The following is an 18,333-nucleotide window of genomic DNA, read 5'->3' as shown; positions in this document are numbered from 1 at the left end:
GCACCTCCGGCTTCACTTTCTCCTATGCTCCACTCTCCTCTCCTATCAGATTCCTTCTCCTTCAAACCTTTGCCTTTTCTACCTATCAACTCCCAGCTTCTTACTTCATTTCCCGTCCTCAACCCACCAGACTTCTCCTTCATATGGCTTCACCTATCACTTTCTAGCATGTACTCCTTCCTCTCCCTCACCTTCTCCTTCTGGCATTTTCTCCCCTTCCTTCCCGGTCCTGATGAAGGGTCTCAGCCCAAAATTCGACTTTTTATTCCTTTTCACAGATGCTGCCTGACCTGCTAAGTTCTGCCAGCATTTTGTATGAGTTTCTTCAGATTTCCAGCATCTGTAAAGTCCGTTATTTATTTATTTTGCACAACTTGTCTTCTTTTGCACATTTTTTGTCAGTCTTTCTTAGAAACACAGAAAACAATACAGGCCCTTAGGCCCACAATGCTGTGCCGAACATGTACTTGCTTTAGAAATTACCTAGGATTACCCATAGCCCTCTATTTTTCTAAGCTCCATGTACCTATCCAGGAGTCTCTTAAAAGACCCTATCATTTCCGCCTCCACCACCATCGCCGGGAGCCCATTCCACGCACTCACCACTCTCTGCGTAAAAAAACTTACCCCTGACATCTCCTCTGTACCTACTTCCAAGCACCTTAAAGCTGTGCCCTCTTGTGCTAGCCATTTCAGCCCTGGGAAAAAGCCTCTGACTATCCACACAATCAATGCCTCTCATCATCTTATACACCTCTATCAAGTCACCTCTCATCCTCCTTCTCATGTATAGTTTTTCATTAATTGTATTGTATTTCTTTATTTTCCTACAAATGCCTGCAAGGAAATGAATCTCAAGGTAGCATATGGTGACATAAAAGTACTTTAATAATAAATTAACTTTGATTTTAGTTTGAGAGGGAGTTGTGAACTAGCAAGTCTAATGAGTTCCCTGGTATTTACAGAAAGATGTTGTTATGGTGATACAGTATCAATGGGTGGCAAGCAGGTTCAGTTAATGACCCAATATACTCAGAGTAAACTACTTCGTTTGTTAGATGATATTATATCATATCGATTCTGGGAAGTAATTTACATCATAAATTCCCTCAAGGTAAATTATGAGTTTCATGCAGTTTTTCAATAGCAGCCAGTAATTAATCTGTAGATATTATCTTCCGGTCTCCTGGACATGGGAAACTCAGAGAGACTGAACGTATAACAGAGAAGAGGAGGACATTTTACACTTGAATGACAGAGGAAAGGTATTAAAGAAGCATCTGACATCAAGCAACCCTGGTTAAACTGAAATCACTGTGTATAAAGAGATAAACACACTAGGCGGTCATAGAAACGAAGATGATTATTGTTGTCAGATGTCAATCATTCCAAGCGGCAGGATATTACTTTGAGAATTTCTCTGGGCTGTGTCCCAAGTTCAACCATCTTCAAATGCTTTATTGATGGGCTTCTTTCAATCATTATTCAGAAGTAGAGATATTTATTGCACAATGTGCACACCGCACCAGGCCTTACACCTGCTCTTTCCAATTCCACGTTCCCTACTCTTTCAAAAGTGAATCCACTTAATCTAGGCTTCTCTAGGCTCCTCGCCCTCTGAGGGTTAGAGAACACAGAAAAGTACACCACAGTAGAATCTCTTCAGCCCATGGCTTTTTAGCCTACTCCAAGATCAATCTCATATTTCCCTTCCTGTATAGCCTTCCATTTTCCTTTCATCCATGTCCCCATCACCAGCTGGTTGAGTGGTGTCGCAGCAATAACCTTGCACTCAACGTCAGCAAGACCAAAAAGCTGATTGTGGGCTTCAGAAAGGGTAAAATGAGGAAACACACACCAGTCCTCATACAGGGATCAGAAGTGGAGAGAGTGAGAAACTTGAAGTTCCTGGGTGTTAATATCTCTGAGGTTCTAACCTGGGTCTAGCATAATGATGCGGGTATAAAGAAGGCAAAACAGCAACTATATTTCATTAGGGGTTTAAGGATTTTGGAATTTCACCTAAATAATTGAAAATTTCTGCAGATGTGCCCTGAGGAGTATTCTGATTAGGTGCATCACCATCTGGTACGAGGGGTGCTACTGCATAGGATCAAAGTAAGCTGCAGAGGGTTGTAAGATTAGTCAGCTCCATTATGGGTACTAGCCTCCGTAGTATTCAAGACTTCTTCAAGGAGTGGTGCCTCAAAAAGGCGACGTCCATCATTAAGGACCCCACCATCCAGGACATGCCTTCTTCTCACTGCTACCATCAGGAAGGAGATACAGAAGCCTGAAAGCACACACTCAATCATTCAGAAACAGATTCTTTCCCTTTGCCATCTGATTTCTGAATGGACATTGAAAACCTCACTACTTTTTATTTCTGTTTCTGCACTATTTACTTAATTTAACTATTTAATATACATATATACTTACTGTCATTCAGTTTTTTCTTGTATTATTATCTATTGCTTTGCACTACTGATGCAAAGTTAACAAATTCCACGACACATACCAGTGATATGAAACCGGATTCAGATTCTGATCTAAATCTCTTAAATATCCGTAATGTATCTGCCTCTACCACCAATCCTGGCAGGGTGTGTACCATGCTCCCACCACTCTGTGTAAAAAAAAAACCCACCTCCAAAACCTTCCCCCTATACTTTCCTCCAATCACCTTAAAATTTTGTCCCCTCCTATTAGCCATTTCTGCCCTCATGAAAAGGTGCTGGATGTCCACACTGTCTAGGCTCCTTGTCATCTGATACACAGAGTTTCAAAGTTTACACACTTGCCAACATCTGCAAGAAGAAATTCCAGTGTATCTGAGTTTTAAATGACCATCCTTTCACCTTGTTACATACTCCAAAGAAACTCATTCACTCTATGGAGCCTCAGGAGAGTATCAGCTCCTTAATAGCATGTGAATTGCTTTGAGACAGAATATCTCTCCTATTGCAGGGAGAATATGACTTGGAGATGTTCCTGGTCTAATGGAGAATGGTAGTCAACAAGAATGGACATTGAAACTATTAAGTAGTTCATATCGTCCTTCTGGGTGAAGCAAAGATCTAATTGCATTTCCTCCAGTTTAGTCTGTTGCATATGGTACTAAGCAATGGGTGTCCTCTACATTGGAGGAATCAAACACAGACTGGGTGACTGCCTTGAGACTGGAAGGAATATTTTCCTAAGGCGGCAAATGGGATAGGCATAGATGGGCAAAAGGGACAGCATAGAACCAATGGGCCGAAGGGCCTGTTTCATTGTACAGCTCTCAGACCCTCTCTCAGCCACCTGCCGAGTTCTTTCAATCTCCTAAAAATACAATCACTCCAGAAATTTCTACTGTGTGGAGAGATCACCCCTGTAATCCTAATTTGTAATCTTAACTCTCCAAATCTTTGCAATATCCTGGTGAATCAGTGCGGCTTATGGGTTAAAAAGACTGTTACTGATACTACAGATATTTTAGGAGGATTGTATTTGACAATTTCATTAAAAGCATTATTGCATCTTTCTGAGGTTCATATATTTTTAATTAACTAATAATGTCCACATTGAGTTGTGAACAAGGTACTCAGTCTTATAAACTGGATGATGTATAGATATGAGCCTTACAATCTGTTACATGCCAGCTTTAATGGTAATTGTCAAATTCACTGTCATGAGAACAGTACTATATCTTACAAACTACCAAGAGGATCACCATACATTCCAGACAAAACAAGGTTCTTCTTCATATCTGATCGATGAGATGATGAGAGGCATTGATTGAGTGGACAGCCAGCACTGGGCAGAAATAGCTAATCCAAGAGGGTATAATTTTCAGGTGATTGGCAGAAGTATAGGGGTGTTGTCAGAGGCAGATTGTTTTTTTCATAGAGAATGGTAGGTGTGGGGAACTGGGATGGTGGTAGAAGCAGATACATTAGGGACATTTATGAGACTCATATAGGCACATGGATTATAGAAGATCGGAGGGCTATGTGGTAAGGAAGGGTTAAATTGATCATAGAGTAGGTTAAAAGGTTTTCATGCAACCCCTACCCCATGGTTCCCTTAATGTCCAAACCTCTTATTTGTCTTGACCTTGACATAATCAATGACCAAGCACATGCAGCTCTCAGGAATAATCACATCGTCGTACATACAGCATGGCCTCTTGACACACTGGGTCCACACCAACCTCTAGGCACCTAGTTACACTAGTCCTATGCCATTACCATTTCATTCTGCCCATCATTACCCAGATTCTACCACTCACAGACACACTGGAAGCAATTTACTGTGGCTTGTTGAGATACCAGGCCACAAGTCTGTGGAGATGGAGGGAAACCACAGCATGCGAAGGAACCCCAAGAGCTGCAAGGTAGTGTAGCAGCTCTATAAAATCCTGCTTAGACCACAATTGGGATACTGTGGTCAGTTCTGGTCACCTCACCATAGGGAGGATGGGAAAGCTTCAGAGAGGGTGCTGAGAAGATTTACCAGGATGATGCCTGGATTAGTGTAGACCAGGTCTGCCAGGATTCCAAAATGCGTCAGCCAATATCGCATGTTCTTGCAACCAGCTAGGTGGTGCCAAGTTGGCGTGAGATGTTTCCTGTGAAAACACATCTCACTGCTCTCGGGCTATAAAAACTAATCTGCTGTTTCATTTGGCAGTGAAGATAATCATTTTATTATGGGTGAGGCTTAAAAATCGAGGGGTGGCACTGCATGCCGTGTGCCACAAAATTTCTTCACGTGGTGTCTTGGGGTTATCTTCAGCCCTGTAAAATGTGATAATCATATTTGACAAGTCACGGTAAAGGGCGCTATTTTAAGGTTAAACACAAGAGGGAGCTTCAGTCAGGCTGCTCCAGGGTACAGTACACCTGATATGAGAGCACTCAGTTGCTTCACTGACTTGCTGGTCAGTCTCGGGTAAAACAGACTTAATAGCTGGACCAGTTTTATTTCCCTATGGTTATTCAGGCCCATTTCTGGATCACAGCCCATGTAATTGCTCTAGGTGACTGATCAAATTGTTAAATGGCTTTCTCAGCAAGTTTGAATTATTTTTTTTGGTATGCACTCACAATCCAACAGAATGCACAACATGATGATTGTAATGACAAGAGACTGGCAATTAAAAAGTTCCTCTTCTTCACTGACTCTATGGCATGACGTTCTTATAAGTTTTAGAGACTTTCGTTTTACTATCAAAAGCTGAAAACTGTTCAATTAAGCAAATCAAAACGTGCAGAAAACTTGAGAAAACGATATAGAGTCTACAGATCTGGAGCCGGAAACAGTCCGCCGGATGAACTCAGCGGGTTAAGCAGCATCTGTGGGAGGGAGGAGGGGTAAAGAATTTGTCAACGTTTCAGGTTGGAGCCCTGCACCGGGACGATGAGTGGAGATGAGGGAAAGCCAGTATAAAGAGGATTGGGGGAGTGGTAAGACAGGGGCCAGAGGTGATGGGTGGACTGAGGAGTGGTGAAAGGTGACAGGCAGCTTGAGCCAGGCAGGGAGGGGGAGGGATGGAGTTGGGAAATAAAAGCAGGTGGATGATAGATTGCGACAGACAAACAAGGTAGATGGAGTCATGTGGGGTGAGTGTTGGTGAAGGTGGAGACCGCTAGGAGGCTGATAATCAGAATCACAAAGATAACTAGTGCTAACATGATGTGTTAGCCAATACTAGACTTCTGATTTCTTTCTTTAAAGACTTTCCTTTCTCTCTGGTATTTCAAAGCAACAAAATGAGAACATTCTAATAATTTTACCACACGTACAATTTATAGCTGCCACAATCAGCAATATTACATAAATACATTTGTGCTACTGAAGGAAGCATATTTAATAGAAATGTCAATAATTTACCACTAAGTACTTATGTAAAGGTTAATTAAGGGGAAAGAAAGCCACTCTTTATTGTCACTCAGAGGAGTTGTTGAAATACGAAGAGTAAATAGAAAAAGCCATCAAACACATTAATTAATTAGCTTCCCTTTGGCTGGCTCAGATCAGTTCCACACAGGCAATGTGCAATTAGAAGCTATTGAGGGAGAGGCTTAACACAAAGTGCAAACAACATCATGAGGATTCTGAGTATTTTAGAGTTTAGGGCAAAGTGGATCAACTTTGGGAGCACTAAGTTAATTTGTGTAATGGTAAAATTTGTTGTTCTGTGGCAGCAGAACAGTTAGTTTTATCACTCAGTTTTCATGTATTTACTACGGACGTCTATTTCACTCACAACTTGGACTCGGCAGACACCTACGAACACACAACAGGACTGCACAAATCTAACTGTCATTGTCGAATACGATGGACAGCCAACCAGTTATCTTACGTCTTGCGTTGTACTACTGCTGCAAGACAATAAACTTCACAACATATCCCAGTGCTGAACCTGATTCTGATTGATAATTTTCATTTAAAGTTACGTCTTATTCAAGCAAGTTTGGACTAAATGAGGCTCTGGTGTGTTTAGCAGGAGTTCAGGGACCGAGGCCTCAATAAGTTCATATGGAGTGTTGGAACAGGCCCCAGTGAGATTATAAGGAATGCTGGAAACAGAATCCCAGTGAGTTGATATGGAGCATAGGAACAGGGTGCTGGAGAGTTTATAAGGAGCACGGGATGGTCCTATGACTTTATAAGGAACGGGACGTTGATAAGTTCATAAGGAGTATGGGAATGGGTCTGCAGTGAGTTTTTAGGGAGAATGGTAATGGGAACCCCATGAGTTCGATGGGAGAGCAGGTCTCATTATTTGATGAGACAGATGTTGAACTATCAGGATTGCTGAGCAATGGGATTATCAGAGTTTTAACATACACCTTTCATCAACACAGAAAGATTAGTTTTATTTGTCACATGTACATCAAAACGTACAGTGAAATGCACCGTTTTGTGTCAATGACCAACAAAGTCCAAGATGTGCTGGAGCAGCCCACAAGTGTTGCCATGCTTCTGGTACCAATATATATATAGCATGTCCATAACTCACTAACCTATGGATCCTTTTTGGAAAGCGGGAAGAAATCACAGCACCTAGACAAAACCCACATAGTCACGGGGAGAATGTACAGACAGCAGCGGGAATGGGAGCTGTAAAGCATTGCGCTAACTGCTACTCTACCGTACCTGTAGTGCAAAGAGGCTTCATCATGATGATGCTGAAATTGAGAGATTGTTGCCCTAGAGATCTGAATAGCCAACCAACAAGGTGGAGAAGAGAGCTGGATGAGGTTTCCAGTGCTTTCACAAGGATCAAGAGGGTAGATGTATGAAAATTCTCACAAGTAAGAGAGTCGAAAACGCAGGCTAAAAATAAATGTTAGTCAGCAATAAATCCAAAGAAGAATTTAGGAGAAATTCTTTTACCTAGTGGAAAGTGTAGATCCCACTGCAACAAAAAGCGGTTGAAGTAAAAATCATAAGTGTACTTAAGAAGAAAGTGCAAAAATCAGGGATGGCGAACATGCAAAACTTTCGTTGATATTTGACATGTAGCGCTGCCCCTTGATACTTTAAACCCCACCCATAATAAAAAGATACACAATGATTATCCTTACTGCCAAATGAAACTAGTGTTGTGTGCATTGTTCTCGAGACAATCAAATACAAGCCGGATGCAAAATATTTGTCAACGTTAGTGCAGCAACAGAAGTTTCACGGAGAGTAGTGTGTTTATTTTCCTTTTCTTGATCTTGTATGAAAATGCACCAAAGCTTATAATTTCACATTCACATTTCTTATGTATGAAATATAACATCAATACTACTTAGAAGTGATGTTATTTTTTCAATCTTTTTAGAAAATTAATATTAAGTATTTTTGAATAGGTTTTTAAAATGCTTCATTTATTTCAATCTCTCAGTTATACTTTTATTAACAATAAAATAAAGAATACTCACAAATTAGCAACAGGACCATAATTACTGTTACTAATTCATTAATCTTTGATAATCTCTGCTCAAAATTACCGTGGAGTATAAGAGAAACTTCTTAGAAGATTACCACTAATTTGAGCTCTCAGAAAGGCTCACCATCCCTGGTTAAACAATGAAGAAAAAGGAGACAACTCAGAGTTAGTACTGGAAACTATGAATTGTAAACTGCATCATAGATCAGATAGGCTGGGAGGCCTGTTCTATGGCATTAACCACCTTAAGTCTCTAAAGCTATGCTACTTCAAGTAAAGGCCAATACAGGTCCTGATGCAGGGTCTCACCCCAATGCATCAACAATTCCGTGCCTTTCCTCCATTAGATGTTTGACCTGCTCAGTGCCTCCAGCGGACTGATTTTTGTTCCTAATACAAGCACATCTTTCCTGCCTCTGGACAAATAAAAAGTGAAAGTAAGCGAGCACACAATTCTCCCCAGAGGGGAGTTCAGAGCAAGTCACCTACCTTTGTGGAGGGGGGAGCAGTGTGAGGTGGTGACAAGTGTGGTTCCACTGTGCTCATGTCGGCCCCGTTGGCTATCTCTTGTTTCCTGTGAAAGAAAAGGAAGACCCATGAGGATGCGTGGAAAATCCCGTGAGGCGAGTCATAGTCACATAGTAATGCACCTCAGAAACAGGCCCTTCGGCCCAACTGGTCCATGCTGACCAACATGTCCATCCAGCTAGTACCATTGGCCCACATTTGGTCCATAACCTTATAAACCCTTCCAACAGTCCTTTGAAATCTGCTATTGTACCTACCTCACTCATGTCCTCTGGTAGCGTGTTCCACATATGTACCACCCTCTGTGTAAAAAACCTTTCTATTAAATCTTTCCTCTTTAATTTTAAACCTATCTCCTCTTGTTAATGATTCCCCAGCCCTGGGGAAAAGACTGTGCATTCATGTTATCTACACTCAATGGCCACTTTATTAGGTACACCTGAACACCAGTTCATTAATACAAATATTTAATCAGCCAATCACGTGGCAGAAACTCGCTGCATAAAAGCATGCAGACATGGTCAAGAAGTCCAGTGGGTGTTCAGACCAAACACCAGAATGGGGAAGAAATGTGCTCTAAGTGACTTTTAGCGTTGAATGATTGTGGGTCTCAGATGGGATGGGTTCAATATCTCAGAAGCTGCTGATCTCCTGGCACAACAGATTCTAGAGTCTACAGAGAATGGTGTGTGAGACAAAACACATCCATTAAGCAGCAGTTCTGTGGGCGAGAAAGATCAGAGACAAATAGCCAGACTGGTTTAAGCTGACAGGAAGGCAACAGTAACTCAAATAGCCACGCGTTACAACAGTGGTGTGCAGAGGAGCATCTCTGAATGCACCACATGTCGAGATGGGCTACAGCAGCAGAAGACCATGAACAATTATTCAGTGTCCACTTTATAGGTACAGAAGGTAAAGTGTCCACTGAATGTATGTCCTTCATTATTTTAAACACATCTATAAAATCACCTCTTAATCTCCAATGCCCCAAGGAATCCTACACTGAACATCATTTCCTATTACTCAGTCCTTTAAATCCTTGTAAGATTTTCTTGCACTCTATCCAGTTTAGTAACATCTTTCAGAAAACAGTATGATCAAAACGGAACACAGTTCTCCAGGTGAAATTTACTTATTGGGATACAGCGCAGAACAGGCCATAAATCCATAAGACACAGAAGCAGAATTAGGCTATTCAGTCCATCGAGTCTGCTCTGCCATTCCATCATGGGTGATCCTGGATCCCACTCAACCCCATACACTTGCCTTCTCACCATATCCTTTGATGCCCTGACCGATTAAGGAAACGATCAACTTCCGCCTTAAATATATGCACAGGTTTGGCCTCCACCGCAGTCTGTGGCAGAGTATTCCACAGATTCACTACTCTCTGCCTTAAAGAATTTCTTCTTACCTCTGTTGTAAAGGGTTGCCCCTAGTTTTGAGGCTGTGCCCTCTAGTTCTGGATACCCCCACCATAGGAAACATCCTCTCCACATCCACCCTATCAAGTCCTTTCAATATTCGGTAGCTTTCAATGAGATCCCCCTGCATGCTTCTAAATTCCAGTGAGTACAGGAGCAAAGAGGCCAAATGCTCCTCATATGTTAACCCCTTCATTCCCAGAATCCTCCTCCTGAAACTCCTCTGGACTCTCTCCAATGACAATGAGATTAAGGGGTCCAAAACTATTGACAATACTCCAAGTGCGACCTGACCAGTGTCTTATAAAGGCTCAGCATTATCTCTTTGCTTTTATATTCTATTCCCCTTGAAATAAATGCCAATGTTGCATTTACCTTCTTTACGACTATTGTTCCTTTTATCAAAATGCATTCTCACACATTTTGATAAATGTATAAATTGTGATAAATGTAAATTTCGGCCCTTTGAGACAGGGGTATCCTAATCACGGGACAATTTACAATGACCAATTGACCTACCAATCTGTTTGTCTTTGGACTGTGGGAGGAAACTGGAGCACTCAGAGAAAACCCACACAGTCACGGGGAGAACCTACAAACTCCTCACAGACAGAGGCGGGAAATGAACCCAAGGAGCTGGTACTGTAAAGTGTTGTGCTAACCACTACACTACCATAGCCTCACCAGCATCTTGTAAACTGCACTACATCCTCCGAACTTCAAAACTCAGTGCCCTGATTGATGAAGGTCAGCATGCCAAAATTCTTCTTTACTACCCCGGCCACTGAGGTCATTTAGACTTCGAGGCAGACACCAAACTAACTGTATTACCAGCTGTGGAACAAGGTGTGAACCCCCAGAGGTCTTCAACTGAAACTGCAGGATTTAATGGAGCGATATGGCTGCACAGCAGTTAGCACAATCGCTTTACAGCTCCAGTTATCATTACTCAGTGTTTGATTCCCACCGCTCTCTCTAAAGACTTTGTACGTTCTCTGGGTGCTCCAATTTCCTCCAAGGATACAGAGTTAGGGTTAGTAACTTGTCAGCAAGCTATTTTGGTGCTGGAAGCATGGTGACACTTGCAGGCTGCCTCCAGCACAATCCTGAGACTGTGTTGGTCACTGACACAAACATTTCACTGTATGGTTCAATGTACTTGTGACAAATAAAGCTAGTCTTTAAGGATAGTTGCTAATCCATCGTTCAATGCTTTTTAACCAATCTTTGAACAATTCCTCCCTCCTCCTTACAGTCACCCTCACAAGTCCTGGTCTCTTGCGAAAGCAGGATATGTGTTCATGGTCCACCTTTTCATACTTCGGGATTCCAAATCACACTACTGACGGTCACATGCAGTTAATTTGTGCACAGCAAGCTCCCATCAACTGAAATGTGATGATAAACATTGGCTAGGTCACTGAGACTTCCCTTGTTCACCTTACAAGACTTAACTTTACATGAATTGCCATTCGCTTATCAGCAGCCCCACCATCCAGGACATGCTCTCTTCTTGCTGTTGCCATCAGGAAGGAGGTACGGGAGCCTCAGGACTCACACCACCAGGTTCAGGAACAGTTATTACCCCTCAAACATCAGGCTCTTGAACCAAAGGGGATAACTTCACTCAACTTCACTTGCCTCATCATTGAACTGTTCCCGCAACTGATGGACTCACTTTCAAGGCCTCTTCATTTTCACGTTCTTGATATTTATTGCTTATTTATTTATTACTATTTTTGTATTCGAACAGTTTGTTGTCTTTTGCACACCGGTTGAAAGCCCAAGTTGGTGTGGTCTTTCATTGATTCTATTATGGTTATTATTGAGTATGCTCGCAAGAAAATGAGGCTCAGGGTTTTATATGGTGACAAATATGTACTTTAATAATAAATTTACTTTGAACTTTGAATATATTGATGATTTTTGTAAGATCCTTGTAAATTTTGCAGAGAAAACTTACAATGCTGTTGCTGGGACATGAAGAAATGAGTTACAGGAAAAGGTTGAATAGGTTAGGGCTTTAGCTCCTGGAGCGCAGAAAGTACCTTATAGAGGTATACAAAACTATGAGGGGCACAGTGAGGGTGAATGCAAACAGATTTCTCCCCTCAGGTTGGGTGAGACTAGAACTGGATGTCATAGGTTGAGGGTGAAAGGTGAAATATTTAAGGAAAGCTTCTTCATTCAGAGGTTTGTGCAAGTGTGGAACAAGTAGCCAGCTGAAGTGGTAGATAAGGGTTCAATTGACATATTTAAGAGAAGTTCGGATAGGGACATAGATGAGCAGGTTCGGAGGGGTATGGTCCAGGTGCAGGTTGATGAGCCTGAGCAAAAGATTGGGTTGGCATGGACAGGATGGGCCAATGGTTCTCTATATCTCTACATCAGTAGAGGGTTAATCATAAGCCAAGTGTTGGTGCGTGGCCAAGTGGTTAGGGCGTTTGTCTAGTGATTTGAAGGTTGCTAGTTCGAGCCTTGGCTGAGGCAGCGTGCTGTGTCCTTGAGCAAGGCACTTAACCACACATTGCTCTGCGATGACACCGGTGCCAAGCTGTATGGGTCCTAATGCCCTTCCCTTGGACAACATCGGTGGCATGGAGAGGGGAGACTTGCGGCATGGAGAAGGGAGACTTGCAGCATGGGCAACTGCCGGTCTTCTATACAACCTTGCCCAGGCCTGCGCCCTGGAAACCTACCAAGGTGCAAATCCATGGTCTCACGAGACTAACAGATGCCTATATAAAAATCATAAGCCATGATACTAGGATGACCTTCTTTTCTTCAAAATATATCTCTAGCTAGAAGGGAAGGGGTGCCCTGGGGTTAATGACTCAGAGGAGACGCAGATCTTTGAGTAAGAGCACAAGTTGTCTTTGAAGTGAATCCCAACCTTGGATCAGAGGTTCTACCAAATAAGTCAGGCTTTGGTGATCTGAGAGTATGACACATAGTTCACGGATTCCATTTAGATATGGATGGAATTATTTTGTGCTGACTGCTGGGAAAGCCAAATCATCACTCTAAGCAACAAAACTAATCAGTAATGGAAGAACAACACACGAACAAGGCCATAAAACAACTGATTACTTGTTGTTTGCTGTGCACACCTTGAAATCAAATGGCTGATGTGCTTTTAGTCCAAGCAATTTGCCGCACCACTGTTGCGAAGAGACACTGGAACAGAGGGTCTGTTACTAAGACAATCTCATTACGGCCAATTTAAGGCTCACTAGGATGTTTGTCTGCTCGCCCACGAAAGGTCCCCGTGTTTGTTTTTCGCGTCTTAAGTTAACAGGGGAGTTTGAAATCAACCCCAGTTCCTGAGGCTGCAACAGACTCTCAGCTTGTGGGGTCGCATGGCAGTTTGGGAGGTGTGGAATGGAAGGGGTTGGGAGGAGAGGTGGGGAGGTAAGGACAGATTGGGATAGGCCCGATTCCGTGTCCCACATCACCAAATCGGAGGAAGACAGCTGTAAAAAAATGGACACATTCAAATGGCTCAAATGCTGTCTAGAGTATTACAAAAAGTAACTTTATTATCAAAACAACACAAACAAAATGTTGTTTATTCATTTCCATAGATGTTGCCCGACCTGCTGAGTTCCTCCAGCATTTTTTGTATGTTGCTTTGGGTTTCCAGCATCTGCAGACTCTCTTGTTTTTATTATCAAATTATGTATATGTTATCATATACTACCTTGAGATTCGTTATCTTGCAAACATTTACTGTAGAACAAAGAAATACAACAAAATTCCAAGTCGGGATGAAGGGTGCCCTTCCCCTCCAGCTAGACTATAAGACCCTACTGGTATAGATTGAAAAGGGGCAGGAGGTCATCCCAATATCCTGGTTTATGCCTCCCCCTCTACCGACAGTGTCATGAAGCACAGCAGCATGGAAACAAGCCCTTCAGCCCATTTAATCCATGCCAACCCAAACTTCTGCCTGGTCCCATTGACCTGTACCCAGATCATATCCCTCCAAACCCTTCCCATCCATGTACCATGAACCTTTGATCTACACCACTGCCTCTCCCTTGGTGTGGGGAGAAGGTGGGAGTGATTGACTGACAAATTATTGGGGTGGGGGGGTTCTGGGGGTAAGGTCTATTCTCTGGTCCCGTGCATGATGGAGTCCAGAAGGATGGGTGGGTGGGGGCAGGGGCAGGAAACTCATTGAAACCTACTGGATATTGAAAGATCTGAGCAGAACAGATGTGGAGAAGATGCTTCCATTAGTAGGAGAGTCTTAGGTTCCGCGGGCACAGCCTCAGTATAAGGGAACATGGCTCTAAAACTGAGACGAGGAGGAATTCTTTCAGCCAGAAAGTGGAGAACCTGTGGAATTTATTGCCAGGGAGGGCTACAGGGGCCAAATCGTTGGGTGCTCTTGAGGCAGAGACTGGCATGCTCTTGGTTGGTAAGGGTGGTAAGGGTGGTAAGGGGGTACAGGGAGAAGTGGGGTTGAACAAAAATCAGCTGCGATTGGATGGCACATCAGACTCGACGGGCTGAATGGCCTAAATCTGCTCCTCTATCTTATGGTCTTGCACCTACCAATGCTAAAGCTGCATTTGTGCGATGGACCATTCATAGTGAGGGAATACAGGACTGAGCATTAACCACCAGCCAGGGTCCTTTGACATTTCAGGGCAGCACAGCTTCATTTACCCTTGAATCTGACAACAGGATATTTAAAGCATCTGGTGCTGAGCTGGTAGATACTCTTTGTGTGAACTCCTGTGTGATGTCTCAGGTTTCCTGCTCATTACCACATCAGTCGGCTCAGAACAGAACATTTATCTGATAACTGAGATCTGGGAAGTACGCTGCTTCATCCTTTATTGTTTGATGGCCAAGATCTCAAACTCATGGTATAGCAGGCAGCAGTGATCCCCACATCCTGTACCCTTTGGAGGCCTGGCCTAGCTACAGTCGGGACCTCGAAACACTGGAGAGATACCACGGATCTTGCCTCTGCAGAATCCTCCAACTTCACTGGGAGGAGAAGGAAAACAGAGGCAGTGTGCTCTCCCAGGACAACATTTCCACTATCTACCCACCCTGGTGGGGCAGACGATTGTCCAGGCTGCTGACACCAGATGCCTGAAACAAGCATCAGGTTGGAGGCTATGCAGACAGAATATTAGCAGGACCAGCATGATGATGGCATGAGTATTGATTTCTCTAACTTGCATGAATTTCTTTCCATCCACTGCTCCCTTCTCTTTTTTTCAATTCCCCATTTCCACTCCTCCTTTACCTCACCTGCCCATCATCTCCCTCTGGTGCCCCTCCTCCTTCCTTTTCTCCCATCATCTACTCCCCTCTCTGATCAGATTCATTCTTCTCACAGCCCCTTCTTCCACCTATCGCGTCCCAGCATCTTATTTCACACACCCTCCCCCATTCACCTACGTTCCCCCTCACCTGATTGCATCTATCACCTGCCAGCTTGTACTCCTTTCCCTCCCCTTATTATTTCTTATTCTGATTTCTTCCCCCTTCTTTTCCAGTCCCAATGAAGGGTCTCAGCCCAATACGTTGACTGTTTATTCCTCTCCATAGATGCTGCCCTAACCGCTGAGCTCCTACTGCATTTGGTATGTTGCTCTTGGATAATCGGAGTCAGTGATAACTAACACACTGTAATGAATTACATTCTGGAAAGCCAACACATTTCTCCTTGTTAACCGGGTTCTTTTTTACCTACTGTCTTTGCCTAAATCATGCAATGATCTCAATAACACTTACAGTAAGATGTTATTCTCTAGAGTGTAGGAGAATGAGGGTATACAAAATTATGAGGAGTATGGATAGGGTAAATGCAAGCAGGCTTTTCCCACTGAGGTTAGGTGAGACTAGAACTAAAGGTCATGGGTTAAGGGTGAAAGGGTGCCCAGGTTTTCTGCATTTTGGATGTGAACTTGGACTATAGACTTATTATCAGTCATATAGCTTTTTAATATCCTGGGGGGATTTGGGGCTTGATATACCTGTTCCATTTTTGTTCTTTTTTTTTGTGCGGGGAGGAAGAATTTGGGGGTTAATGATTGTGCTGCCTTTCTTTTCTTTCTTGGTTTCATGGCTACCCAGAGAAGAATTTCAGAGTTGTATACTTTGATAATAAATGAACCTTTGAACTTTGAGTAAAGGTGAAATGCTTAAGGGCAACATGAGGGAGAATTTCTTCACTCAGAGGGTGGTGAAAGTGTGGAACGAGCTGCCAGCAGAAATGGTTGACGTGGGCTCGATTTGAACATTTAGGAGTAGTTTGGAGAGGTACTTGGATGGAAGGGGTATGGAGGGGTGTGGTCCAGGTGCAGGTCAATGTGTCTTGGGAAAAATAGTAGTTTGGCATGGACTAGATGGGCTGAAGGGCCTGTTTCTGTGCTGTAGTATTCTATGACTCTATATCAGGTGTAAACAGGTGTCTCGACAGACAGCACACACCTTCTCCATGAGGTTAAGAGAAGCTTAAAAAGTGAGAGTGAAGATGGAGGGCACTGTCTGAGAGTGAGGTGGAAGCAGGTACTCACAACGTTTAATTAGATTCTAGATGCATGCTATGACATCGGAGCAAAGGATGCTGAAGTGTGACCTAAAAGATGTTTATATAATGAAAAGCGGCAAAGTTAAGGTGGATTGTCACAGTCACACACACAAGATGCTAGAAATGCAGAGCAACACACACAGAATGATGGAATAAATCAGCAGGTCAGGTAGCATCCTGTGGATTGTCAGTCTTTTTTTTTTCCCAGGGCAAAAGAGTCTAAAATTAGAGGCAAGGCTTTCACATAGAATGTGGAACAAACTGCCAGAGGAAGCCGTAGAAGTGGCAAAAATTACATTTCAAAGACATTTAGACAGGTACATGGATAGGAAAGGCTTAAGGGGATATGAACTAATTGCAGGCAAATGGGACTAACTCAGGGAGACACCTCGGTCAGCATGAAAAAGTTGCACCAAAGGGCATGTTGTACTGTATAACTCTATGTCTGTAATTGTCTCTTTTGCCCCTTACGCTACTGGCATTTAGGGTGGCAATGAACGTCCTCCACCTCTGGTAGTGTTCACAGCTTCCTTCATCATGTCAGTAGCTTCCAATAACTATAGCCCTATAGATGGCTACGTGCTGAGAAATGTTTTTAGTGTTGATAAGCGGTGATGGTTACCATGGCCACTGTGGGCCCACATTCCCTCTAATTTATTTTACAGCTGTGCAAACCAGCCATTGCTCTGAGCAGGAAATGTTTACACGGCCTGAAAACAGTAAGGCACTTTAAATGTTTTATTGTAATATGCATACAGCGTGCGCGGCCGCTCCAAAATGATATCGGTATTTGTTAAGTAGGTATCATGTACAATCCTGATTTGATGGAGACGGACGTGAGAAGCACGGAGGAACATCTGGAGAAACTTCTGAAATGCCTGCTTCGCTGCCGCTGCTACTGTGCAATCGAGAATCTCCGGAGGGGAAGGCCCCAAATCCTCGGCTTTGCCTATTGCCTGTTGCCAGGGCCAGGGTCGAAGCGCTCGGCAGAGATGGTGCTCGGTGCTCGGTGTCGGAGGGCTGATCGGAGGCTTGAAGTTTTCGAATGGACTCAAGAGTCAGCTGTGGTCGGGTGTTTCCAGGGTGCTGCATCGGCAAGTTTGCAGCGCTGGAGGTTCATGGCAGGGAGAGTTTCTCCCTTCTACCATCTGCGTGAGATGTAGGACTTTCAAGAGACTTTGAGACTTTTTTTTTACCGTGCCCATGGTCTGTTCTTTATCAAATTACGGTATTGCTTTGCACTGTTGTAACTATATGTTATAATTATGTGGTTTTTGTCAGTTTTTTAGTCTTGGTTTGCCTTGTGTTTCTGTGACATTAGATTATTAGATTAGATTAGATTATGAGGACACGCAGTCCTCTTTTATTGTCATTTAGTAATGCATGCATTAAGAAATGATACGATGTTTTTCCAGAATGGTATCACAGAAACACATGACAAACCGACTTAAAAACTAACAAAAACCACATAATTATAACATATAGTTACAATAGTGCAAAGCAATACCGTAATTTGATAAGAACAGACCATGGCACGGTAAAAGTCTCAAAGTCTCTCAGAAGTCCCATCATCTCATGCAGATGGTGAACCTCCAGTGCCGCCAACTTTCCGATGCAGCATCCTGGAAGCATCCGACCACAGTCTGACTCCGAGTCTGTCCGAAAACGCCGAGCCTCCGACCAGCTCTCTGACACCAAGCACCAAGCACCATCTCTGCCAAGCGCTTCAACCCCGGCCCCGGCAACAGGCAATAGGCAAAGCCAAGGATCTGGGGCCTTCCCCTCCGGAGATTCTCGATTGCACAGTAGCAGCAGCAGCGAAGCGGGCATTTCAGAAGTTACTCCAGGTGTTCCTCCGTGCTTCTCACAGCTGTCTCCATCAAATCCGGATTGTG

General features: G+C 43.2%; 1 protein-coding gene across 8 annotated transcripts in view; it reads right to left on the bottom strand.

The window, feature by feature from the left end:
- The window catches only part of LOC140187816 (rap1 GTPase-activating protein 2-like), a 448,669-nt gene that overhangs the window by 123,164 nt on the left and 307,172 nt on the right, over window positions 1–18,333 (bottom strand). For all 8 annotated transcript variants that reach the window (XM_072243593.1, XM_072243591.1, XM_072243592.1 and 5 more), the window contains one exon: window positions 8,417–8,501. In XM_072243593.1, the coding sequence (XP_072099694.1) occupies window positions 8,417–8,473 (57 nt within the window). In that variant the 5' untranslated portion in view covers window positions 8,474–8,501. The remainder of the gene's footprint in view (window positions 1–8,416; window positions 8,502–18,333) is intronic.

The sequence above is a fragment of the Mobula birostris genome, chromosome 25 (genome assembly GCF_030028105.1).
Source record: "Mobula birostris isolate sMobBir1 chromosome 25, sMobBir1.hap1, whole genome shotgun sequence".
Lineage (NCBI taxonomy): Eukaryota > Metazoa > Chordata > Chondrichthyes > Myliobatiformes > Myliobatidae > Mobula > Mobula birostris.
This window is presented reverse-complemented; position numbering and strand designations above follow the sequence as displayed.